Below are 25,231 nucleotides of genomic sequence, written 5' to 3' on the forward strand. Positions count from 1 at the left end.
GTACACAAAGATTGGGAGGGTTTGGCAATTGTGTAATATCCACCTCTGACATTTTTACAGGTTTGTATGAAGTGCTGTTAATAGCGACGCGTGTCTTTGGTGCGTGTTACATACCCCTCCCAGAGGATGCAATTAGGTTTCTCATTTCCATCCTCATAATCAAACCCAATAGTTGAGATCTGCACAATTCAGACCTGAAGTCTGGTGAAGAGGATTTTATGCTTATCAGATGTTCTCACAGCAAGTGTGGTGACCAGTGACCAAAATTGACGTCAGCGGTTGATGACGTGACTACATGTTGACCGGTTTATTATGTTTGTCGATCACCAGTTGGCAGACTTTTATATGGATTATTATGTGATGTCCTCTACCCTGGTTGTTGTAACCATCTCCTTCAAGGGGGGGGGGGGCATAATAATCTTATATACCTTAAGTCCGACTTTCATTTATACTTTTTTAAACATATTCCATCATGTGGGTCAATTTTTTTTGTAAGTCACTATTGAAGCAATTATGAATAGCTTGCTGTCAGTAGGCTGGCCCAAGAGCTTTGATTCTGGTGAAGGTCAGCTGGCCCAGAGCTTGGTTAAAACTAGATGAGACTCAGCAGCTGATGGATTCTGTGGAGAAACAGGCTGTCTCTCGGCATCTGCGGTAGGATCTTCGAGGTCCTGAATGTGGATTGGGGGGGGGGGGGGGGGGGTTACTTTCCACTCCACACTTTTTCACTGATGCGACGTGAGCAGGCCAGGAGGGGCCTGGTCCCTCACGTTCCCTCACGTCTGCCCATCTCAGGCCACCGTTTCGAGGATGTCCCAGGGGTACGCCGTCACTTGGTCAGGAAGAGCACCAAGGGTCAGGTGGTGCACATCAGCAAGGACCACAAAGAGCCCAGCACTCGCTGCCGGAAACTGGACCGTACCCCACATGAGGTGAGATGGCCCGAAGAGCCAGAACACACTCAATCTGACATGGAAACAGTGCTACGACTGTTCAGTTGTATGGCAGCAAGCGGAAACCATACTAATGCATTAGTCTGGGGGGTCTGGAGGGTGGTCCAGTCAGTGGGGGCCCCCTGCTATCACAAAACACATTCACTTTATACCTGTTTTTCCTTCACCTGCATCACTCTGTCCCAGCAAGTGAGAGAGAGAAGAGAGAGAGAGAGGGAGGGACGGAGAGGTGTAGTGGAGTTAAAAATGAATGAACTTGCGTCTTTTCTTTCACATCGTAAAAAGAAAAAAACAGGTAACAGGACCTCAGAGCCATAGAGTCAGTCAGTGAGCCATCCATGTTTTATTAAGTGTGTGCTTACGGCTGCCAGCTAGACGGCGAGTCTCCCTCGGGGCGGGCATGTGCGTGCCCAGGTGTGCGAGGCACCTCTCTTTGGAGCTGGAAGGTCAGGTGTGAACATCTCTGGCTGGCCTCTCTTGCGTCTGTCCTGCTCTACCGCGACCTGTAACATGGTCCAGTTGGATTACCAGTATGATGCAGACTTTCAACGGAAGGTGAGCATGTGTGTAGAGGGCAATGGGTTTTCGTGGCGGGGGTGATGGGAGTGGGCAGCCATCGCTCACCCCATGTAGGAGTAGGTAGTGATAAGGTGAATAATTCTGGGCACATGCAATGTGGGCTCCCAACCCTGGGCACCAGCAGGGCTTAGCTTGGTGTGCATGTGGCATTTGGCTCAGCTGAAAGGTGCTTCAGGTTAATTATTCAGTATCTCTGGGAGGCTGGGTTCTCCACGTGTGCAAACCGAGGCGTCTGTGCGGTCAGAGCCATGTACAAACGGAGGCTCTTGTGCTGTGCGTTTTGCTCAGAACCAATATACTGCTTCTTTAAAGAAAGTGTGTCGGTCGGGTATCAGATGGCTATTTAAAGGTAAATGAATTTGCTTCAATTCTGCGTGAGATAAGCCCATTCAGACCGCTTGGAGGTGTTTGGTTCCAGGTGTTTACAGAAATCTGGGTAGTCCAGGAAATGGACATGGCTTAAAGAGTCAATGACCGTGCCCACATTTAGAGATGTGATTAGTGTCCGGTGTTGGACTTGGACACCGTTCCTTGCATTCCTGGGGGAGGTTAGGACCTTGTCTAGGCCACACCTAATGGGATGCTCTGGCTGTAAAATCAGAGACAGAATTGCATTCATTTAAATTCCACATCCTTTGCTATTTTTATTGGACTGAAACGAGATTCTTGTGATTGCCAAAAGTTTAGGTTGTCTAACCTTTTTAAGATTTCCATCTTTCCTTAGCAAATGATGACAAAGTTACTCAGGTCTAGATGTCCATAAGGCTACAGGTGAGCGGTGCGTGACAATATCACGGGATGAGCAGACGGTTTGTGAGCTAGGGGAACGACGTCTGTCTTGCAGTCTGGTGCCTCCTTTCCGACCAATGTCTTCTGCGTTGTGGTCGCGTGTCCGTCAGGTATTTGTAGAGCTGAACGAGCTCATCATGGACAAGAATCAGGAGATGCAGTGGCGGGAGACAGCTCGATGGATCAAGTTTGAGGAGGACGTGGAGGAGGAGACGGAGCGCTGGGGCAAGCCCCACGTAGCCTCACTCAGCTTCCGCAGCCTGCTGGAGCTGCGTAGGACCATCGCTCAAGGTGTGTTCTGGGGGTGCGGCTTACCTCTGACGCACAGTCAGAATTGTGCTCTTCACGCATACTTTACTGTAGGTTTCCGGTATGTAATTAAGAAAGATTATTTCTTCTTCTATGATCATGTCATTTGAATACAAAAAAAGAACAAATCACAGAAGACAACATGCAGTATTAGGGAGCGCAGAGGGCTGGGGGGAGCCAGAGAGATGAGCAGAGTGTCACCTGAACCGCTGAAATGTCGTCGGGTTCAATCTGTCTTCAGGGGCAGTTCTCTTGGACCTGGACCAGAAGACCCTGCCCGGCATCGCCCACCAGGTGGTGGAGCAGATGATCATCACGGACCAGATCACGGCTGACGACCGTGCCAATGTACTGAGAGCACTACTGCTCAAACACAGGTGAGAAGGGTCCTCCGCCAGATCATTAACGTCTGTTCTATGAATTTCAAAGGGGATCTTTGAAAAAAGTTTTTTTTTTTTTTTTTTTTGCTAAATGTTTGAAAAATGATTTGAAGACATGAATGTATTTGCTGGGATTCATCTTCTCCCTTCTGTACTCATTGTCACTTTCCCACAATCCCCTCTTCCTCCGCCCCCTCCAGCCACCCAAGCGACGAGAAAGAGCACTCTTTCCCCAGGAACATCTCGGCGTCCAGCTTGGGCTCCCTCATGTCCCACTACCACAGCACCAACCACATCCCTCCGGCAGAACCCTCTATTACTGACCCGCTCATGAGCGGGAGTGCCTCCGGCTCCGAGATTGACACCCGCGTCAATATTGAGAAGAACGAGGTACGTCACCCGCCGAACACTACCTACTGCCTGAAATTACATCATGCATGTGTCAAAGGGACAAGGAGTACTGCGATAGAATGGTTGGGTTCATCTTCTCCCATCTCTGTTAAGTTGAGGTGTGTTGCAGCTCTATTCTGTCGGGTCTTGGCTGGAGTTTGCATAGTTTGCAGGACGTGAAAGCAGCTACAAACCCCCCTGCTGTATTAGTCCTTCAAGTGAACCGTGTCTGTAATGTGCCTGAATTGTTCTTGGACTTTCTGATGCAGAAGGAGAGTACTCCAGTACTGGGCATGCACAGGTCCAAATCGAAACACGAATTGAAGCTTCTGGAGAAGATCCCGGACAATGCGGAAGCCACAGTCGTTCTTGTTGGTAAATTGAGTTCTGCTGTGACTTTCTCTGTGTTGGAATACCTCATTCTGACTGGCTGCTTTCGGTAGGATGGGGAGGGCCCGCGTGTTGCTGTCTGGGTTTAGGTCACATGTAAATGTGTGACATCTGATCTCGCAGGGTGCGTGGACTTCCTGGATCAGCCCACCATGGCGTTTGTGCGGCTGCAAGAGGCCGTCCTCCTCGAGTCGGTCCTGGAGGTGCCAGTGCCGGTCCGCTTCCTATTCATCCTGTTGGGCCCACCCAGCACCAACATGGACTACCACCAGATCGGCCGCTCCATCTCTACCCTAATGTCGGACAAGGTAGGTCTCGCAGGTTCCCGTCGGGTTCAGACACCTGTAGAGGCACGGGGAGCCGTTCTGCAGCTGCCTGTGGGGTTTGGGTGGCCAGGAAGAGGTGAGGCTAATGCTTCAGTCCTCAGCAAAGCACAGACAACTCGCATCTTTACTCTTCCCCAATCCCCAGCACACCTCTACCAGATATTCAGTGTTCTTGATTGGCTTGGAACTGTGGACTGTTTGGGGGGCTTGGAGGGCTGGTTTGGGAGCCACTGCATTATAATATAGAGCCAAGGTGGTCAGAGTATACTAATATTGATAGATATGGTAAAGCTCTGATTCTATAATACAAGACCATCAACTGGGGCAGAAAGATCTTATTAATCACTTATTTATATGAGAGCTGGTCATGCGGCCTGTAGATGAATTCAAGGCTGCAGCAGATAAAATTTCAACAACATGTTGGTTACCTGGTTCAGGGGCGATGTGTCAGACTGAGAGACAGCTGTCCAGACTCGGTTGCCCCCTTTGGCTCACAGTACTTCCACGAGGCCGCCTATCTGGCCGACGAGCGCCAGGATCTGCTCAATGCCATCAACGCCTTCCTGGACTGCAGCATCGTGCTGCCGCCATCCGAGGTGGGCGGGGAGGAGCTGCTGCGCTCCGTGGCGCGCTTCCAGAGGGAGATGCTGAGAAAGCGCGAGGAGCAGGAGGTCAAGCTGCTGGCCAAGGACGTGCAGAGCACCCAGGACATGGGTAAGGAGGCTTGGCCCACACGCCCTCCGGAGCTACCCTGGGGGGCTCTTCTCCGGCTTGCTAGTTCTCACTAAGCGGTTCACACTGATGTAGCAGCATCCTACTTCCTGTGGATTTTATGCCCCCTGCATATGGGCCATCACTGTGACGTTGTGACCCGCTTTCCAATCCCCGTTTTGGCGCAGAGGCTCTCCTCACCCCCCTCAAGCCCAGCGATGATCCCCTACAGCGGACTGGACGGCCTTTTGGGGGGCTGATTCACGACATTTGCCGGCGTTACCCCAAGTACGTCAGTGACTTCAGGGACGCCCTGAATCCCCAGTGTATGGCCGCTGTCATCTTCATCTACTTTGCTGCCTTATCCCCCGCTATCACGTTTGGCGGCTTGTTGGGTGAGTGTGTGGCGTCACCCTTCACCAAGAACCAATGATCTGCCAAAGTAGTGTGAAGGATCTTTCCTGGTGACACCCTTGTATGAGAGACCAGCTCTCTCTTGCTGTGCTCAGTGTTGTACTGTGAATGCTTGGAAAATAATTACTATGATCAGGGACGCATTAAACTGGTATACAAGTACGGATTCACAGTAAAAAATGACAACAAATGACCGTGAATTGTACTGTTTATACCCCAATTGAAGTTCACATTGACCATACAGTACAAATTTTCTTGCAGCAGCACAAATGCACATAAAATAAGTATGCATTTACGTTGTCATGACATCATGAGAAGAAATCTATATTCTCTATTTTCTCACTGCTCGCTCTCCTTTGTCTCCCCCGTTCTCTTTCTCCCTCAGGGGAGAAGACCAACGGGCTGATTGGCGTATCAGAGCTGATCATTGCCACGGCGATGCAGGGCATCCTCTTCTGCCTGCTTGGGGCACAGCCCCTCCTGGTGGTGGGCTTCTCAGGGCCCCTGCTAGTGTTTGAGGAGGCCTTCTTCTCAGTGAGTCCCCCCCACACCCGCTTCTTCTGCCAGGGAGCCAGTGCTGGGCCGGTGCGGCTGTACAAGTCAGCCAACACGTGAGCCGTCGCTAATGACCTGTCTTTGAGCCGCCGGCCTCTGCCAGCGTGTGGCTGTTGTGGGATCTTTCAGATCAGCCGCTAACAGACGTACGGTGTGACCTAGTGGTGGAGATCATAAGGGGTTCGAGGCCGGAGGCGGGTGGGATTGTTGTGCATTTTCAGACACTGATGCTGTTACTCACTGGGCCCAAACCAAGTTACTGAAAGTGCATAGCAGCCCCACCCACCTCACGGCATCCACCCTCCTGCATTTCAGCTCTTACACTGTTGTCCCCGTTGTTGGCAATGACAGTTCATCTGTTGGGTTGAAATCAGTGAGTGCTACTTCTGAAATTTTAAAAAGCCATCACGAAGTAGGTGTATGGCATCCTCATCCGCTGAAATGAGATGGGAGAGAAACCTTATGCAAGAATGTATTTGATTTGAGAGATGTCATTTTCAGCTACAAACCTAGGTTCCTACAAAGGCTGTTCTAAACATGGGTCTCTCTGCTCCTCTCGCCGTCTGTCTGACCCACAGTTTTCCAAGGCAAACGACTTGGAGTATCTGACAGGGCGAGTGTGGATCGGCTTCTGGCTTGTGGTCATCGTCGTGCTCATGGTGGCTCTCGAGGGCAGCTTCCTGGTGCGATTCGTGTCCCGCTTTACCCAGGAGATCTTCTCCTTCCTCATCTCCCTCATCTTCATTTATGAGACGTTCTCCAAGCTGGGCAAGGTGAGCACATGACCATGCCGCTCCGAACGCTGGAACCGCATACGTGGTGTAGATGATAAATTGTGATTCTTCGCACCACGTTAATCGGAATTTCAGGTGCCCATAGAATGGCTACACAGAGTAATGGCGAAAGGTATACCTTAAAGACCTGGTTTATGGCTGGGATATTGTGTGATCTCTGTAGGTGGTCGATCAGCGTTTGACTGTTTCTGATGTGTGTGGAATACCCAGATTTTTCAGGATCATCCTCTGCAGCGTTGTACCCTGAATACTACAGAAGGGGGCAGCAATAGCTCTGCCACAATCATCACCAGCGGCTCACCAGTAGCACCCGCCACTGCCCCCAGGGTGCAGGGAGAGCCCAATACTGCCCTGCTGTCCCTGGTCCTTATGTCAGGCACCTTCTTCGTTGCCTTTTATTTGCGCAAGCTCAAAAATAGTGCCTTCTTTCCTGGCAGGGTGAGTGTGCATTCATTCTGGAAATCTCACCTTCAGCCTATAGTGCAGCCACTTGGGGATTTATTGAAGCGGCTGAATGACTTAATCACAGTAAGGCCTCTGAGGCTTTACCTTGCTGCCTTTCGGTCAAACGTTGGGGTTTGGTGGAATCGGGAGACATGCTTTCAGGGAACTCCAGCCGAACCTTGTTCTTCTGACCTGTCGTGCAGTTTCGCAGAGTGATTGGTGACTTTGGGGTTCCGATTGCCATCCTCCTCATGGTCCTGGTGGACTACAGTATCAAGGACACCTACACACAGGTGAGGTTGAGTGTGTACTTCTCCATTGAATCCGCAGGTTCATCTCTAACTTACGAGAAAAACCACACAGCAACCTTCCATCCTAGTTACTGCCAGTAGTGAAGATGTAAGGAAATAATGTCACCCAGAAACCTCACATCTTGTGAAATTCATACCCTACTGGCAGTATGACATATGAGAAATTTTTTTCACATGCGTTTTCGCTAGCTAGCTGTTTTTTCCAAAATGCATTTAAGCTGATTCATCTCATGGGGAAAAAATATCTCTGTTTCTAATGATAACTAATGTTGCTTTTAAAATTATTAAAATGAATCATCCAAAAGTGTCGGAGATGAGGTCACTGGCTTGCAGAAAGACAGGAGTTCGTCAGTCCTGCTTACCTGAAAATTGGTAATATTCTGCTGACCATATCCTCTGTTTCCTGTTTAGAAACTGAGCGTGCCCAGTGGCTTCTCAGTGACCAGTCCAGATAAGCGTGGCTGGGTGATCAGTCCACTGGGGTCGGACGGCCAGTTTCCCATTTGGATGATGGCAGCCAGTTTCCTTCCTGCTATCCTGGTTTTCATCCTGATCTTCATGGAGACACAGATCACCACGTGAGACCCCTCCCCAACATGTTCATGATGCCCAGACGGCGGAACAGTAGTGCTCAAGAGTCCTGCATGATCGTTTATACCAACTCAAAACAAGGGATCATTCAGGGCCTCCAGGGATGAAGGTCGGGCAGAGTGTTAACATGTTTGCCCCAGAGCACAGTTAACCCCCCCCCCCCCCTCCCCGTTGTTCTTTTGGTCTCCCCCTCCCAGGCTGATTGTCAGTAAGAAAGAGCGAATGCTCGTGAAGGGTTCTGGTTTTCATCTGGACCTGCTGATCATCGTGGTGCTTGGCGGCGTGTCGGCGCTCTTCGGCCTGCCCTGGCTCGCAGCTGCCACTGTGCGGTCAGTCACGCATGTCAACGCCCTCACCGTCATGAGCAAAGCCGTTGCCCCAGGAGACAAGCCCCGCATCCAGGAGGTCAAGGAGCAAAGGGTGACTGGGCTGCTGGTCGCCATCCTTGTGGGTAGGTCCACAGAGGCTAACTTGGAGTTTTGGCTTTTGCCTTTTCTCTCTCCTCTTCCCCGCTCTCGCTGTTTCCCCCCCCCACTTCCCCACCTGTCCCACATACTGAAATCTGACGTTACACCCCGTCTCCCCTGCCACTCTGCAGGCTTGTCCATTGTCATCGGTGACCTCCTGCGGCAGATCCCCATCGCTGTGCTTTTCGGCATCTTCCTTTACATGGGTGTGATGTCACTCAACGGCATCCAGCTCACTGAACGCATGATGTTGTTGCTGATGCCCCCAAAGTACCATCCTGATCACAGCTATGTGCGAAAGGTACCTGGAGTGGTGGGTTGGGGGGGGGGGGGGGCTACAGATATTATTTTACATAACTATCATCATAAATAAACAGCATGAATAGTCTGATAGTGCCGCTTGTTGAAATGAACTCTTTTGCACGTATCCTAGCTGCTCAGAACTCGCTTTTCTCCTTCCCTCTCCAGGTCCGTACCTTGCGAATGCACATCTTCACAGGCATCCAGCTGATTTGCTTGGCAGTGCTTTGGGCAGTGATGTCAACTGTGGCCTCACTGGCCTTCCCCTTCGTCCTCATCCTCACTGTCCCGCTCAAGATGTTCCTCTTGCCCCAGATTTTCACCACACGTGAAATGCAATGCGTAAGTTATCCGATGGGGGGGGGCGCTCGTGCACGGCGCGACAGGCGTACCTTTAATCCAGACTTGACCCCATTTGTTGAACTCCCTGTGGTTGTGTTACAGCTGGATTCAGATGAGGCAGAGCCAACGTTTGACGAAAAGGAGGGGCAGGACGAGTACACGGAAATGCACATGCCGGTGTGAGACGGCCCTCCAGTTAGCCAGCGGCAGAAGGGTGACACGGCCCTCCAGTTAGCCAGCGGCAGAAGGGCAGCAGGCAAATGCTCCGGCCCGTGTACATTTTGTAAATGTGTCACTGCTTCTGATTTTATATCATCGAACATTTTTTTTTTTTTAACAGAAACATGGGTTAAGGTGGTTGGCATGGGAATGAGGTGTTCAGGTGTCACACACTATGAGATTCATTATTTAAACTCCCGAGCAGTAACACACGGTTGAGGGGCCACAGGTCACCTGTTTTCCTGACAGCTTCCTCGTGGATGCCTGCACATCCCCCACGCCGGTGTTTCCTCTCTCTTTATTAATCCCATTTTTCAACATGTGGGGACAGGTATGAATAATGTCAAAAAAGCAACATTTTTTTTTTGTCAACCGTCATATACCAGCTTCTTTTTATCTGGAAAATATCTGTATCGTCTGTGATGTCCAAGTATCTGTCCTGTCCTTTCCAACATTATACCTAGACATGGTTTTCAGTCACACACTGGGGGGGGGGAGATAGCCCCTACTCTGCACTGTTGCTCTTTCGCTCACAGCTGTGTTTTGTGGCTGAAACTTCTGCTTTCCTTTGGTTGCACCAGTGATTTGATTTTCCACTGGCTCACTGCGCCGCCAGTTTCAGCACAGTGATGAACGTTGACCGCGGTTCATTGTTTATTAACATCTGGCTTGTGGACTCGGCACAGTCCGGGTTAAAGTTCACCTTGCGGGTGTGGTCTCTTGAATAATTCAGCGATTCGACCAGATGAAACAGAAGCTGAAATTTCTCTTTAAAATGCCTGTGAACGTGGCCATGTTCATGTTTGGTGTACATAACGACCACGCAGAGCTTTAACAGTCGCCTTACTTAAAGTAGCGCTAGGTTGGGTGGTGGTGTACTTCACCACACCGACAAAAAGCTGCATCTCACTGTGACCCGAACCAGCTGTCGTTGCCTCATACCCGGCTCCCCTTGATCTTCCATGATCAACAAGTCGGTCTCTTCCATCTCTTAGAACCAAAGGCTAAATTCCACGTTTGCATCTTGTCGAACACATTTCTGGTCAGTCTCCGTTGTTTTGTGCGTTCATCCCATGATACCCGAGGTCCTGTTTCTACTCTCACTGTGACTTTTTCACTTGTATTCTTTCCAATTTGTGTTCAATGAACCTGAAAATTTTGTGTGTTTTTTTTTTTTTAATCGTATTATTACAGTAAGTTGTGAATTTTAACTGGTTACCTCACTGCTGTTTTAGTCAGTGTGAGACTTTTTTTTTTAAATTCTTTATTACTTGGTTTACATGACACCGACATTTTAAAGTTAACTAAACTGGAAGTTATGGAGATTCCTGGTCATTGGGGAGTTCCAGTGTTGGATGGTGGCGCTTATCTTTTCCGTGCGATATTTCCTCTAAAATGTGGAATGAGCAGTTTGGCTGTATAGAGTGAACAGGCACGAAGCAACTTTAAGGGAGGCCTGCCAGAGGCATGACTAGATGCTGCAGTTTACAGTGTGAAAGGTGATCCCTCTATGAAGGAACGAGCGGCTCTTATTTGCTATTATTTCCAATTGTGCCTTCAACATATGAAACCATTCATCTATTACAGCTTTACCTTTTTTATAAAATGATGCAGTCCGCGTGAATTGGGACGAACCTTTAAACGACCCCCCTTAGCATTTAAGAGTGCTAAACTGTGGTTGACAAAGAATGAGTTCTTCGCAGATTCATTTTATGTATATGTGTAGCAGTGTATCAGTATATTTTCCTATTAAACATGATCTATCCTACATGTTGCACGCTACAACTGGACACCAGTTTTGACTGCTTTTCAACATTGCATTAACTAAGGGGTGGGGATTTATTTACATATTTACATGTATGTTCAAATAAATAAGTCTATGCTTTTGAATTAAATTGATGTTTTTCTATAGCACATAGTAGATTAAATGAAGGCTTCGCTGCCTGTACAAGGAGGGTCACCTCTAATCTTTGGAGCCCTAGTCTCAAAGTTAGTTCAGAGTTAGTGCCATTGATGCTAGTTCAACATAAACCTGGAGTCATATCCTACGATCGAATCAAAGTAGCAGGAACAAATAGGGGACGTTCCAGACTGCACAAGTCCAGCCTTCATCCAAGCCGCTGTTTCCCAGCCCTGTCCTGACCCCCAGACAGTCCACATATCTCAACCAATCGAGAACTTCGATTACCTGGTACAGGTGTGTTGGGAGCTGGGAGGGAGCAAAAATGTGGACTGTGTGGGGGGTCCCCGAGGACTCACTGATCTGGCTGAAGTAACCAGATTACACATGCCTGTCGTCATCTCCTGCAGTGTCACATTCATGGGCGTCAGTGTTGCATTCAGTCTGTGTTGTTGAAGTTGTTCTAGGTGCCTTTGGGCACCCTTCCAGTTCTGAGTGAAAACCCTTAAGTTCACTGCCACATCAGGATGTCTGCAAAGTATAAGGTAAAGGTTTGGCCAGCATTTGAATCTGTAAATGCCTACTTTGTAAAATTAAGACCAAGTCTATATGGCATTTTCCAGGTATGAGCCCAGTAAAGCCCAAGAACATGCTATGTGTTGCCTCTGAAACCCCGTTGAGCATTAACCTGCTTGGAGTACCTCCTCTATGCTCGACAGACCCAAACATCACATTTTAGTTCTACTATGAATTATCTGACTTAAGAAGTACCCAAAGTTGTCAAATATGTCTACATCTACATACGGTCTGCATGCCGGTGAGAAAGATGTTTTTCATGCTCACAATTTGTTCATAGCTTGGTGTACTGAAAGCTCTGTGATGGTGGTTTTATTTTTGAGATAAATGATTTAAGGACAGTATGCGCAGTATGTGTGCTTGGTATAAATATGGAGAGAGTCAAGAGTATCACATGACCGCTGTTTTTTCTTCCATTATGAAATCAACCTCCAAAATGTGTGTTGTTGATATGTTGTCCTCTGTACAAATTCTGCTCAAATATATTGATCAAAAATTAAATTTTATATTTAAAACACTGCTACTATATGTGAATGGCTGCATCTGCTGGTGGTGTCTTACAGAATATTGTAGTTAATGTTTTCCATTCTTATCATGGAATTTCAGGTTATACTGAAATGCTGTATTTTTTTATCATACCCTTGGTGAATCTGCACAAACACAAATGATACCCATCCATCCATCCATTTTCCAAACCGCTTTTCCTACTGGGTCGCGGGGGGTCCGCAGCCTATCCTGGAAGCAATGGGCACGAGGCAGGGAACAACCCAGGATGGGGGGCCAGCCCATCACAGGGCACACTCACACACCATTCACTCACACACCTATGGGCAGTTTAGTAACTCCAATTAGCCTCAGCATGTCTTTGGACTGTGGGGGGAAACCGGAGTACCCGGAGGGAACCCCACGACGACATGGGGAGAACATGCAAACTCAATACACATGTGACCCAGGCAGAGACTCAAACCCAGGTCCCAGAGGTGTGAGGCAACAGTGCTAACCACTGCACCACCATGCCGCCCCACAAATGATACCCTGGTTTCAAAAGCAGACCAGTTTAGGTTTAAGATAATATAGCCTTAGTTTTTGATCAATTTGTGTATTGGGATTACTATAAGTTCTGTGATAAATGTTACGTCGGTTACTCGTGACAAATCCATTTACATTGCTTCGATATAACTATATTGTGAATGAACTAGTAAATCTATGTGCCTGTTTAAGGGTGTACCAGAGTCCTTAGGGCGATGTAGAGTAAGGATGTGCGGATCAATACTGAAATATCGATTATTTCTATCAGTGTTTCACTTTGAGAATTGATTTTAGGGGTAAAATTTTTTTTTTACCTGCTAATTCAAATGTTTATTTTATTACTGGGAGCAGAAAGTGAACTACCACCAGGCAGGGCTGCCCGTGACGGGAGAGAAAGGGGAGGGTTTACTGGATTCGTTAAAGAGCAGGGAAATCGATCAGTGCTTTAGCGTCAGGGTCACCAACAGCCAACATGGTGCCCCCGGCACCAGGATACAGTGACCAGAGAATCCATGCCAGGGGGGACACTTTGAACTAGGATTTGTAAACTACCATTTAAATTAAAAGCACCTAGATTTAACTTAAGCACTGAGTTCTTGCTGTTTGCTGATTGGTCAGTCTCCTATAATCATGCACGTGTCACGAATGTTAATGTGAAACAGCTGGATGAAACTTTCAATCAAGGAAACAAACCAGTCAAACCACAAGAACTGAGCGATTTAGTGAAGCACAGGAGCCGTTCAGTTTTAATGCAGTTTGTAAAATCTGAAGTAGCTCAAAGTGTCCCCCCCCCCCGACATGGATTATCTGGTCACTCTACACCAGGATGCCCCCGAGGACCGCACGAGTCGCCCACGGACCTGTTGTAAAAAAAAAAAAAGCAGAACTCACCAGTGAGCAGCATCTAAAATTTAATTTTATCCTCTTGCTGCGGGGAAGAAAAGCCGTATGCAGGAGCTTCGCCGATTCAAAGAGAAGCCGGAGACGTTTCCCTTGGTATTTTTAATTTTTTTTTATATAGACATTTTAACTCGGATGTATAAACAAACACTCCCACTTTCCTTCCCACTTCCCCCCCCAAACACGCACACATACCATCTGCCTCCCACGACAACAATAAATTACTGCTCTCTCTGAGCTCAGCAAAATAGGCTGGTTCTGTCAAAGTGCAAAGGCAAACCATACAGTAAGTGAGGCCTCTTACGGGACGAGAACATGACACACGACAGAAACACCACGTCCTGCTCCAGGTTCACGATCAGCCTGATATCCAGGCAGAGGCAAAATGCAGGTGACTGAAACGTACACCTTGATTTTAATGATTCCCATCAGTGACACCCTGCCCATGACTCACCCAGCAGTATACAGCGAAGATCGCAAAGTAACAGAATGGGCATTCTTTGGGACGATATAACGAGAAATATTATTAGAGATACGGTTGGCTTGTTTGATCCAAAGCAGATGTAGGAAGAAATACATCTTGAGATGGGTCTGATTTCACTGCTTTCCGAGAATCACTGCCAAGAGTCAAAACGCCCAGGATTAAAGTAATGCACGTGAATGTCGGGTGTAATCGCACCACAGCTAGGTCCAAACGGATCAGCACTAGGCCAAAAAGGGTCTCACTGCATGCATTGCTTTGCACTGAAACCTCTTCTTACAGCATATAGAAAATATAATATACATATATATTTGTATAGTTTTTTTTTGCTAAACTTTCAGAGTACTGCATACCAAATTACCCTCACAACTACATTCCCACATTGGTACACCAGTATCATAAAACAATATTAACAAGCCTTGCTTAGTTCTTAACCCAAGATTCCCCAATGACCATAGAGTTCAGTTACTGAAAATAATATGAAGTCTGCAGCCAGATCCCCTCGCCATCAGACCCTATTACTACCTTCCCCCCACCCTGCCGAACGGCAGAATATTTGTTCCAACCCTGGACTGTACCTGACATGCGTCACAACTTCTTAAGTACAGGATATAAAAAGGGACTTAGGAACAGTTACAGAAAATATCCTCTCTGGGGCAGCCCTGCCCAGCCTGCCCACAGCCACTGGCACTGCGACCCTCTGAGACCACTGCTGCTGTCATGAGTGCAGTTCCAGTAGCTTTTTGTTGAGGTACCGCTTGACCTCCTCAATGCCGTTCAGTTTCTCCAGCTCCAGGTAGGGCAACTGGTAGGGGAGACAAAGGCAGAGCTTGGCGTCAGAGTACACACACACACACCCCCACACACACGTTTGTATTCATATCTTTGTGGGGACCATCCATTCATTTCTAAGGTAAAAACTCTAATCCCAACAATGAGAACCTTAACCCTAACCATAACCATAACCATAAGTAATCAAAAAAAAAAAAAAAAACATACAAGAGTTTTTGCATTTTTAGTTTTTTCATTGCAGTCACGGATTTTTATAAAATAGAGTTTTCCCATTTGGGGACCGGGAAACTGGTCCCCATAAGGTTAAAAAAAACGGGCATTCATCACGTTGTGGGGACATTTGGTCCCCACAAGGCAAGGTATGCCTGGACCACACACACACACACACACACCACTGGCGTCAAAATGTTCACGTCTACAGCTCTAAAACAAATACCAGTGCTTCTCAGGTCCTTCTCAGAAATGCATGGGCTGCCCAAAAATAGGATACACAGGTGTACAGTGACCATGGGAAAGAGGAGCCCGCAGCCGGCCCACCTGCAAGATAACGTAGCCCAGCAGCTGCAGGTGACGGTCTCGCATGGCTCGGGAGCCCACCAGCACGTCTGAGTTGTGGCAGTAGTGCCACTTGTCGTTCACAGACATGACCACCCTGCACATGGAAGGAAATGCGTGCAAACGCTGGGCATCAAAGGGCAAATCCTCCCCACATCGAGACTTAAAGAATGCAGATACTCACTTCTTAACCTGCTCTTGTTCCCGGGACGCCCTCTCCGTCTCCAGACAGCCTGCGGCGTGAAGCTGCAATGGCGGGGCAGGACTCATGCCCCCTTTCCCCCCATCGGAGTACGGCACCCCCTCGTAGAAGGTGGGGAGCTCACAGTCGGCCGTCCGTGCTGCTTCTGTGCTCGCTCCTTCGTCCTCGAGGATCTTGCCTATAGAAAACTGGAAGAGGGAGTCGGAGGGCGCCCCCCCGGCCGTGCCCTGGGGAACCGCTTGAGCCAGGCAATCAGAGGGGCTGCTGAGGGTGGAGCTGTCCTGACTCTCCAAAGACTGCTCCTTTGCCAGGCTGGTGTAGTAATCCGACGAGGAGTAGTAAGGACTGTAGTCGAGCGGCCCACCCCCATTCGGGGCCCCTCTTTGAGCGGCAGAGGCACTGGGGGCCGCAGACCTCATGAGATGTGGAAGAAATGTGGGCTCAGAAGGTGCGAGGTCATCCTCTGTCCTCTTCTCGGCGCTGTCCTCCAGCTGGACAAAGGGGGAGAACTTCTGGAAGTCAGAGGCAAGGCTGCTCACAGAAGAGCCCTGTGCCTCTGGGGACTTGGGGGGGACGGTCCCAGTGACGCCCACCCCCAGGGAGCCTGCCCCAGCCTTGATTGGCAGAACACTTCCAGAGCTATCGACCAACAACAGGAAATCTGAAAACATGAAGAGGGAACCTATGAACAGTTTTGTACAGAATCCTACATGCAAATATATATATATTTAAAAAAAAAATAAAAAACTACACATTAATATTAAAGTAATATTACGGCGTGAGGTTTGCGTCAGTCACCTTCTATAGTCTGTCCAGTGAATTACTACATGGACTAAATTTTGGTTCTAAATCCTACAGAACATTCTCTTTACCTTAAGTGATCAAATCCTGCACCCGTTGAGACCTGATTGTGACCACTGTCTCCCGTCAGGTTCGTGACCGTGTATGGATAAGCCGCCCTTCGGTGGGGGCCCCGTACCTGTATAATAGCCGGGGGCCAGCACCTCGTCCTGCTTGTATCCGTGCTCCCCCACCAGCTGCCGTAAGGCCTCTGCCACCAGCCCTTTGTAGCTGCATACAGTCACAGAGCCGTTTAGAGGCGCAGTGCCTGCACACCGGCAGCACTCACTGCAAGAAGGAAGCGGCTTCGCACCTGTACTTGCGATTGACCTCGTCAGCCGTCAAGGCGTGGTCGAACATGAGAACCTTGTGGGCATCCTGTAGGCGCGGCCCGTCGTAATCGCGGTACTCCAGCTCCACGGCGGCGTCCAGCAGCGACAAGTAGCGCCTCACGATCAGGGCATACGGGCTATCTGCGGATCGGGGGGAGGGAGGTGGGGAGCAGCAGACATGAACCTCCAGAACCTCCCACCCACCTTGTCACACTGGAATTATCAACATCGCTGTCATTGAAAGCCTAATATTCATAGGGACTGGATCTGTCTGTCTGTGTATACAATTTTACACACATGGGTAATTTGTCCAAGCCTAAAAGGGCTTCGAGTAGGGGGGGGGGCCCACCAGCACAATTTACATCTCTGCTATCACCTGCCTTGACTGCGAAAGCAAACCTGTGCGGTGTGGCATGGTGCCACTGCAGATTGTGGGTCCCATGAAAGTACACCACATTGGGACCCCAACCCAGACCAATCCAATTATGTTCCAAATTTTTTAGGGCCCCTGTCCTAACTTCCCCTCCTCACAGGACCCTTGCCCACCAAATTCTGAACGAAGGTAAACATCTCTATGACTTAAACAGCCCAATAATGCCCAGTGCACTAGCTTTGTGGCAGGAGCAGTGGATAGGGAGTAAGAGTCAGACTCACTAGTGACATTACTAATGAAGGAGGCAGAGAAGACGCGGTGCAGCACCAGGCCTGGGAAGTGGCCCAGTTGGAATAGAGACATGAGGATGTTCACGGTGGCCAGTGGGGAGCTCAGAGCTTTGAGCTCCAGCACCTCTTCCAGCTTGGAGAAGAACTGTGTCTCATTGGATGGTCGGTAGCTCATCCGGCTGAAGGGGAACACGAGTTTCTGAATCACCTGGGAAGAAACGAGGGGACAACGTTAGACATGGTCATAAGCCTGCAGAAGGGCTAGAACAGGGGTGTGAACTCCAGTCCTGGGGGGCCGAGACCCTGTGTAGCTTAGCTATTTCCCTGTTCCACCACAAATGATTCAGCTCAACAGCTGTGTGGTAATCAGCACAAGGAGTTCAATCAGGTGTTAAATGAAACAAATCCCAAAACTGTGCAGGGCTCCGGCCCCCCAGGACTGGTATTCGACACCCCTGAGCTAGAGGGTATCAACACTTCTGAAAATACACCCAGCGCATCCGAATGAGGAGTCGGCCTTCACACCTTGCTGTCTAGGTACTCGCCCTTCTTGACAAGGAAGTCGGCAATAGTGTCCAGCAGGCGCGTCTCACGCAGCCGGTGGCGAGCGATGTACTTGGCAATGAGCGCCATGGTGAAAGGAGTGATGCTTTCCACCTTCTTAGGCAGTTCCTCTGTCAGAAGACCCAGGAGACAGAAGGTCACTGCTGCTGACCAGCCTATTCGATCCGCGTCTAACCGTGCCCACAACGTGCAGCAAGAAGTTACATGCAAGCAAAACCCTCAAACTAAAATGGGACAAACAACGGGGTTTTATTAAGAAGAGGCAGCTCGTTCGGATCCAAAGTCAAAACAAGGAACACAAACGTCCCTCCCAGGAATCCTGGTTTTCCTTCACAAGGGAAGAGACAGCATATAGCTTACCTGCTAGACTGCTGACAAACTTTTCCTGACGATTCTGGTAGAAGAGGTGGGAGCTAAAAATGAGCTCCAGGGATTTGTTGCTGGCCTCACGGGCGCAGGCAGACAACATCTCATCCAGCAGCGCCATCTCATGGTCGCGCACGCTACTCACACTGGCGAGTGTGTGCTTCACTAGTCTTAGTATCTTGCGGTTGGCTAGCAGCTGTTCGGGGGAATGCCCATCAGCCTGCAGGGCACGCCATTTGAGTCGATAGTAGGACAGCAACAGGAATAGGGTCTGTGGGTGGCGCTCTCGCTCGATGTTCTTCTCCAGGCCTGACAAGCAGGACTCGATGAGCGGGTGCTGGCTGGATGGGTGCAGCTTCATGCTGCTGCTGAACACCATGGAGATGTCCTTCTGGTTGAACTGGGACAGGCGGCTCCGTGACTCCTCCTCCAGCACCTGGACTATCTGTGATTCGCTGGGGAGGCCTGGGGTGGCGACAGATTCATGCATGTTTAGAACAGGACAGTAGCATGACACCATTTTCATGAATGAAACATGGTTTTACACCCTAATGATATCTTACCTAATGCAGCCACAGCATAGAGGCAGTTGACTATACTGAAGTTGTCAAATTTGGTGCAGTCCCTTACAATGGCTTCACAAAGAGTCTGGAATTCCGGCTGCTCCAGAGCCTGTCGGAAGTGGCTCTCCCCAGCGCCCGTCCCTCCGGACGTGGGGGCCAGGGCGCCCTCCACCCCGGCCATGGTCACACCGACGGCCTGCTGCAGCTGCAGGAGCTGGCCGATCTTCTGCAGAGCGATGGGGTAGTGGTTGTAGGAGATCTTGCTGGGGTTCTGCGTGACCCAGCGCAACACCTCATCCACGCTGCGTGAGCGATCGATCAACCTTTTCATGGTGAAGAAGGTATCATAGCTCATTTTCTCATGGATAAAGTTCCAAGTCTTCTTTCTGTTGTGGTGCAGGTGGGCGCTGGGGTGGTAGTGGGGCTGGGGTGGGTGAGGCTGGGGATGTGGGTGATAGTGGTGATGACCTTGGAAGTGGGTGCGGTGCCCGTCCAACCGTCCCTGATAGACAGGTGGGAAGTTCTGCGGAGTGCCCAGATGAGCATGAGGGGCTAGAGGCTGGTGGTGGTTTTCAGGGATGGGCAGCCCTGCCCCCACCACACCAGCCCGCCGGCCCTGTTTGGCCCCGCCTCCGCCACCGCCATAGAAACGGGTAGCGTACATGTTGATGCAGGTGCCTGGGCTTGGGGGGCTCGACAGGCGGAAGAGTTTCAGCAGAAGGAAGACCGCGTCACGGGTTAGGGAGCCGACCTGGTGCGGCAACCACAACATGGTATGTGGAGCCAGCTGACGTCGAAGAGTGGAAGGTTACACCTGCAAGGGGAAAGAGGCCGGTCCACAGAGTTATCCAAGAAACTCTCTCATACAACAACAAAAAGCCAATCACACAGAGCCGACATATGCCAGCAACAGACTCTCCCCATAGGTTCTACACAAGTTGGGCAGTCCACTTGAGGGAACTACTCTTTTCTTAAACATGCTCTATTGACCTAAGGCTGATCAAACTGAACACTGTGTCTCAGCATGACCAGAATAAGCTCCACTGAGCCGCCTTTTAAAACTAAACCAGTCACTTTAATCTGAATTCCAGAACCAAGTCTGATCTTTGTAGAAGGGTTAAGACCCTCCACCTCACTTAAACCACCTGTACTTGAACACCAGCACAACAAAATGCAATTATTATAACTTAAGAACATCCAACATTTAAGAACACACAACCCACTAGGGCTGCACGGTATCACATGACAAGGCTTTTTGGCATTATGCGGATGTTTACACACAATAACAATCTGATAAGCAGATTAGTAGTACGGCTAAAATATTAATGAGAGGCTTACTGTGATGCCCAAAATGTTAGTAATCTGCATAAATACGGCTCATCCTTATGTTTAATGAAGGCGTCAGACTTAAAAATGCGAAAGGATATCTCATCTTTGAAAATACGCCGTGGCTGCTGAGCTGTTCCTCTCCATTGCGCCACTTCAGTGCTTATCGCTTCCGTGATTTACCAAAAAAGGGGGGAAGCTCCGCTAACCGAATTTAATAAACACAGGCATGTGCCACATTCATACAGATGGAGAATCATATAGTACTGAAAAGCTGGTGTCCGATCAAATCTGTTCACCCGTTAACTAAATATCTGGAGATTGTTGCATGGTGCAGGGTGTTGTTATGGGTACGTATCACAATTATATCGCAATCTGATATCGTGCAGCCCAACCGCCTACATATACCATTCCTTCAGATCGTCATTTTAATGCGCGCACACACTCACACACAGAAGAGACCTATTGTGTATGATATTTTAACTGACATAGTTACAGAGTGTTTTTAAATAGTCAATTTCTGAACAGTCAAATGAAGAAATCAATGTGACTGGGAGAAAGTTAAGGAGGTCAATGTACTGGTGCTTCCTGTGCCTCAAAAGAGCATGATATTGAGGGGCTTCATGAACATCACAGAACGGCCCTGAAAATCCACGCCACATGGTTGTCATGACAAATACCATTCAAATTATAATATTTTTCCCACACCACTGAAGCCCCTGCACACCAAAGGCTTGAATATTGACCTTAAACAATGTCCAGACACTCTGTGGGGGTCTCATGAATACTCATACATAATATCAAATTAAACCATCAGAGATCTGAGAGCCATTGTGAGAGGAAATATTATGAGGCACTGGTGACTGCAATCTTACAGTTAATATCCATTTAAATTAACACATTTGGCCTTTAAAGCACCGGATACCAGGGATAGCAAATCGCAACGCCTGGGCTGTAGGTCCAGATCCCCAGAGGTGCCCTGCTGTTGTACCTTAGAGTGGGGTACTTCTGTAGAGCTGCGGCGGAATTTGCGATTGCGACCCGTAATCGGTATGCAGACAGAGAGCCGCGCCCTTCACTTACATGTTCGGGGTTTGCTGTCCCGAGGTCTTAATTCAGTCCATGTCCGGCGGAGACGCGGGCCCGTAATGCGCTTACGGGCGGAGACGCTGCGGCGTAACACGGGTAGGGGCACGTTGCTAGCCGACCCACTAATGGGGCTGCGCTGGCTCGCTTAATGCCTAAAACACTGCTAAGGGAGAGTCACGGGGAAAACGCCTCCGTGGATGACAGCTGGATAGGGCGGATTAGGGTCGAGTACCCCGCCGTTCGTGGCTGAAGTCGGGCAGCGCTAATGGTAAAGCACCGTTCCTGCACCGACGGCAACAGCCGGCCACATCACCGAGGCCAGCGGCCCCTTTGGACTCGCTCGGCAATACGAGCTAAACTGCCGCAGGCTCGGACAAGCAGAAGCGGGCAGCCGTGTGCCCACCGCACCCGTAAAGATATCGGAACGAGTCCTCCGTGCTTCACTTGCAGGCTTCGGCCGCTGCTCTGGCGTCCGCCATCTTCCCGGCAGCCAACGGGCTTTTACAGTCCACACGTCCCCCTAGGTGAAAAGCCAATAGTAGACAGCGCTCAAATAAAGGAACCAATCATAAAGGACTGCGTCCGAAACGCTTTGACCAATCGAAATTCTAATTTTATTGCCGTTATCCAATTAGAATAGCCTTAGTTTAATAAACAGGAAAGAAGATAAGCGCGTGAAAGATTTCACCGGCGACCTTGAAATTGTGAATTGTGAACTGTAGTGTTAGCGTAAGATGAAATGTATCTAAAATATTTATTGAATATGTAGTTATAGCCGGGGTGTAATCGTGAATGTATGTAATGCAAATATTCAGTAGTACGGATTCTGTAATGCCTTATTGACTTTTGCAATACTGTGCGTTAAAGTTCACTTGATCATACATGATGGAGCTGAAACATTGCATGAAATCGCACTGAGACAGTTTTCACATTCTACATTAACATTTAAATATATTGTTGAACAAGGATTTATTTAATGTCTGATGGCAAGTGAAACATTAAAAATCATTTTTTTATTTAAAAAAAGTTTAATTCAAAGTTTAAATGAGTTTAATTCAGTCATTTATATCTTGCGTGCTTCTAGGTAAAGTTAATCAACAAAATGTCAAAAAGGAAATGTATACAAATAAATTTTTCTCAACTACCTATCAGAGGGACTTTATGAAGTACATTTGAGTACATTTGTTGGTGGGGGGTAGTTACTACGATTTTAAAGGCTGTAAAATTTTTGTAACATAGTATGATTGGTCTTGCTTGGGGGGCAAATATAGGCTTTCATGGGGACCAAAATCTCTAACGGCACTGGTACGCTTCATTGGTGTTAAGTAGTTCAATTGGTTAACTTAACTAGATCTTCTTTTGTATTACATATTGTTTTCAGGTTTTCCCTCTCCTTCCTCCTCTTAACCACCCTGCAGAATTATCAGCTGTCTGAAATAGTTCGCACAGCCGCGTCAGCTTTTCGCATTTGCGTCCCGCCGACATACTACCATGCAGGGGCGCCGCTAGCAATTTTGGGCCCTATGACAAAATATGAGGTTGGGCCCCACTACCACACCCATTCAGATCTCTGGGGGCCCCTAAAGGGCGTGGGCCCTTAGAATTGTCCCAACTTTCCCCCCCTTAGCGGCGCCCCTACTACCATGTACTCCAACGAGTCTTCGACAGAGTGCTTCTCGTACTTTTTAAATGCAGCATGGTTTAGTTTGTTTCAGTAAGTTGTTGTTTTGACTGATATATAACATATAAGCACACATTACCTTGGACTGACATATTGTATACATTGTACTTAGACACTCATACTGTAAGAGGATGGCCGTTTCTTTTTGTGTGTTATCTCTCTCATTTATTAATTTAACGTATGCTGCCAAACAGAGCTACTAAAGTGTTTTTCATTGTTTTTGTAATAGTGACAATAAAGATTTATATCTTATCTCATCGTATCTTATCTAATCTTATATACAAATAATGTTTCCTAGTTATGGGGACGAGATCACTTACGTCGAGTCAGTTTCAAAACCAAAACCTTTTATATAGGAAAGAATCAAAGGTAAGACTAAGACCATAAAAAAACATTTTTCATCAAACTTACTTATTCTCATCAACACCCCATCTGTTAATTAAAAGTACAATTTTATTATTTACTCAAGACAAACATTTATTCTCAAGCATGGGCATGTAATCAAAAATACCAAACACTGCTGACCTGATAAAATTTTCACGTGAGCCATCAGGCTAAGAGATGCGTAAAAAACAATTGTCAGGACTTCTAGTTTTTTATTGGTTATTTTCGCTTTAAAATTTACATTTAAAATAACCTAGCACACGTTGAAATTAAGGTTCCATTGTGCTTAGACGCGTTCTTATCCTATAGTTAAAGCAAGAGGGGTACCGAAGATAAAATTTGCCGGGGATGGATCGTTCAAATGATATGTGACAAATCGCTTTCCGTGGTGGTTCTGAAAGGATCACAGTATTTTATTCTTTCCTGTACGGGAGGATCCGTATATGCAGCGCTATTCGGAACAGAATTTTCGCCGGCTCAGTATTATAAACTCAGTAATGTTTTAAAACACTCAGTATGAAAAATAAATAGAAATGATTTGTGGTATGGGGCGGCATGGTGGTGCAGTGGTTAGCACTGTCGCCTCACACCTCTGGGACCCGGGTTCGAGTCTCCACCTGGGTCACATGTGTGCGGAGTTTGCATGTTCTCCCCGTGTCGTCGTGGGGTTTCCTCCGGGTACTCCGGTTTCCCCCCACAGTCCAAAAACATGCTGAGGCTAATTGGAATTGCTGAATTGCCCATAGGTGTGCATGTGTGAGTGAATGGTGTGTGAGTATGCCCTGCGATGGGCTGGCCCCCCATCCTGGGTTGTTCCCTGCCTCGTGCCCATTGATTCCGGGATAGGCTCCGGACCCCCCGCGACCCAATAGGATAAGCGGTTTGGAAAATGGATGGATGGATGGATTTGTGGTATATCTGAGTACGCCCGCTGTTTTTTTTTTCTGTAAGCGGAACTTAATACTTGTAAGGCTGATAATGTAATAACTCGTATAAACGGCATAAAACCAATGTGGCGGCGCGCCCTGTGACTGTCTATTCAAAAGAAAATTAACCAGTATATAGCTAACACAATTTTATTTTTATTTTATTAATTGTATTTTATTAATGTGTGTCATTATTTCGACAGAATTAGTCGAAATGAGAAAGTTTACCAATGTGGTGAAAAAAAACTCAGTCTTAAGTCTCGCTGCAGAATTTAGTGACCAGTGGTCATTGCTGACATACCATAACGACGAAATTTGTCCTCTGGATTTAAATCATATGTCACATCGTGACATAGCAAGGGGCAGCTAATTCAGCGGCCAGGAAGCAGTGCTTGGGGCGGTACCTTGGGCACCCTCAGTGGTGCTTTGCTAATCGGGGATTTAAACGTGCAATCTTTCAATGACAAATGCATTTCCCTAACCATTAAGCCACCACTGCCCTCTGCAATTACAAGGCCTATCCATGGACGCTGCAGTCCGAGACTAATTCAGGACGGAGTAGAAATGCTTTTAATTCCGAGATCCAAGACCGGACTGAGCATAGCGCTGATATTTCCTAAACTATCCGCCAGAGGAACCTTAAGCAGTGATTTTTACTGACAGGACACTGCAACAATTGTTCTGTTGGTAAGAGTGCAAATGAAATGTCAATGTAAATGGTGTTAAGTAGATCATCTGGTTAACTGCAACTGGATAAGAAAAATTTAAATGCTGTATTACATCCTGATTTCAGCTATA

The 25,231-nt window shown here is 48.0% G+C and overlaps 2 protein-coding genes across 6 annotated transcripts in view; one reads left to right on the top strand and one right to left on the bottom strand.

Annotated features, from left to right (window-relative positions):
• The window catches only part of slc4a2a (solute carrier family 4 member 2a), a 40,971-nt gene extending 28,714 nt beyond the window's left edge, over positions 1-12,257 (top strand). For 4 of the 5 annotated variants that reach the window (XM_049010399.1, XM_049010398.1, XM_049010400.1 and 1 more), the window contains 17 exons: positions 796-932; positions 2,432-2,612; positions 2,872-3,007; positions 3,211-3,400; positions 3,670-3,775; positions 3,914-4,098; positions 4,554-4,830; positions 5,016-5,222; positions 5,627-5,775; positions 6,375-6,569; positions 6,801-7,028; positions 7,238-7,327; positions 7,757-7,923; positions 8,134-8,387; positions 8,535-8,704; positions 8,872-9,045; positions 9,148-12,257. In XM_049010399.1, coding sequence (XP_048866356.1) covers positions 796-932; positions 2,432-2,612; positions 2,872-3,007; positions 3,211-3,400; positions 3,670-3,775; positions 3,914-4,098; positions 4,554-4,830; positions 5,016-5,222; positions 5,627-5,775; positions 6,375-6,569; positions 6,801-7,028; positions 7,238-7,327; positions 7,757-7,923; positions 8,134-8,387; positions 8,535-8,704; positions 8,872-9,045; positions 9,148-9,228 — 2,927 coding nt within the window. In that variant the 3' untranslated portion in view covers positions 9,229-12,257. The remainder of the gene's footprint in view (positions 1-795; positions 933-2,431; positions 2,613-2,871; positions 3,008-3,210; positions 3,401-3,669; positions 3,776-3,913; positions 4,099-4,553; positions 4,831-5,015; positions 5,223-5,626; positions 5,776-6,374; positions 6,570-6,800; positions 7,029-7,237; positions 7,328-7,756; positions 7,924-8,133; positions 8,388-8,534; positions 8,705-8,871; positions 9,046-9,147) is intronic. The other variant, XM_049010402.1, reaches the window with a different exon arrangement.
• A 1,406-nt stretch (positions 12,258-13,663) lies between these two features.
• On the bottom strand, positions 13,664-21,958 carry fastk (Fas-activated serine/threonine kinase). The gene is made up of 10 exons (XM_049010748.1): positions 21,437-21,958; positions 19,028-19,841; positions 18,459-18,929; positions 18,060-18,208; positions 17,526-17,742; positions 16,853-17,012; positions 16,679-16,770; positions 15,682-16,360; positions 15,480-15,594; positions 13,664-14,955 (listed from the first exon to the last, which is right to left on the bottom strand). Exons 2-10 carry the CDS (start codon positions 19,797-19,799, stop codon positions 14,869-14,871), a joined length of 2,742 nt encoding a protein of 913 aa, XP_048866705.1. The 5' UTR covers positions 19,800-19,841; positions 21,437-21,958; the 3' UTR covers positions 13,664-14,868.
• Positions 21,959-25,231: the final 3,273 nt, after the last annotated feature.

Source organism: Brienomyrus brachyistius, chromosome 4 (genome assembly GCF_023856365.1).
Source record: "Brienomyrus brachyistius isolate T26 chromosome 4, BBRACH_0.4, whole genome shotgun sequence".
NCBI classification, from domain to species: Eukaryota; Metazoa; Chordata; class Actinopteri; order Osteoglossiformes; family Mormyridae; genus Brienomyrus; species Brienomyrus brachyistius.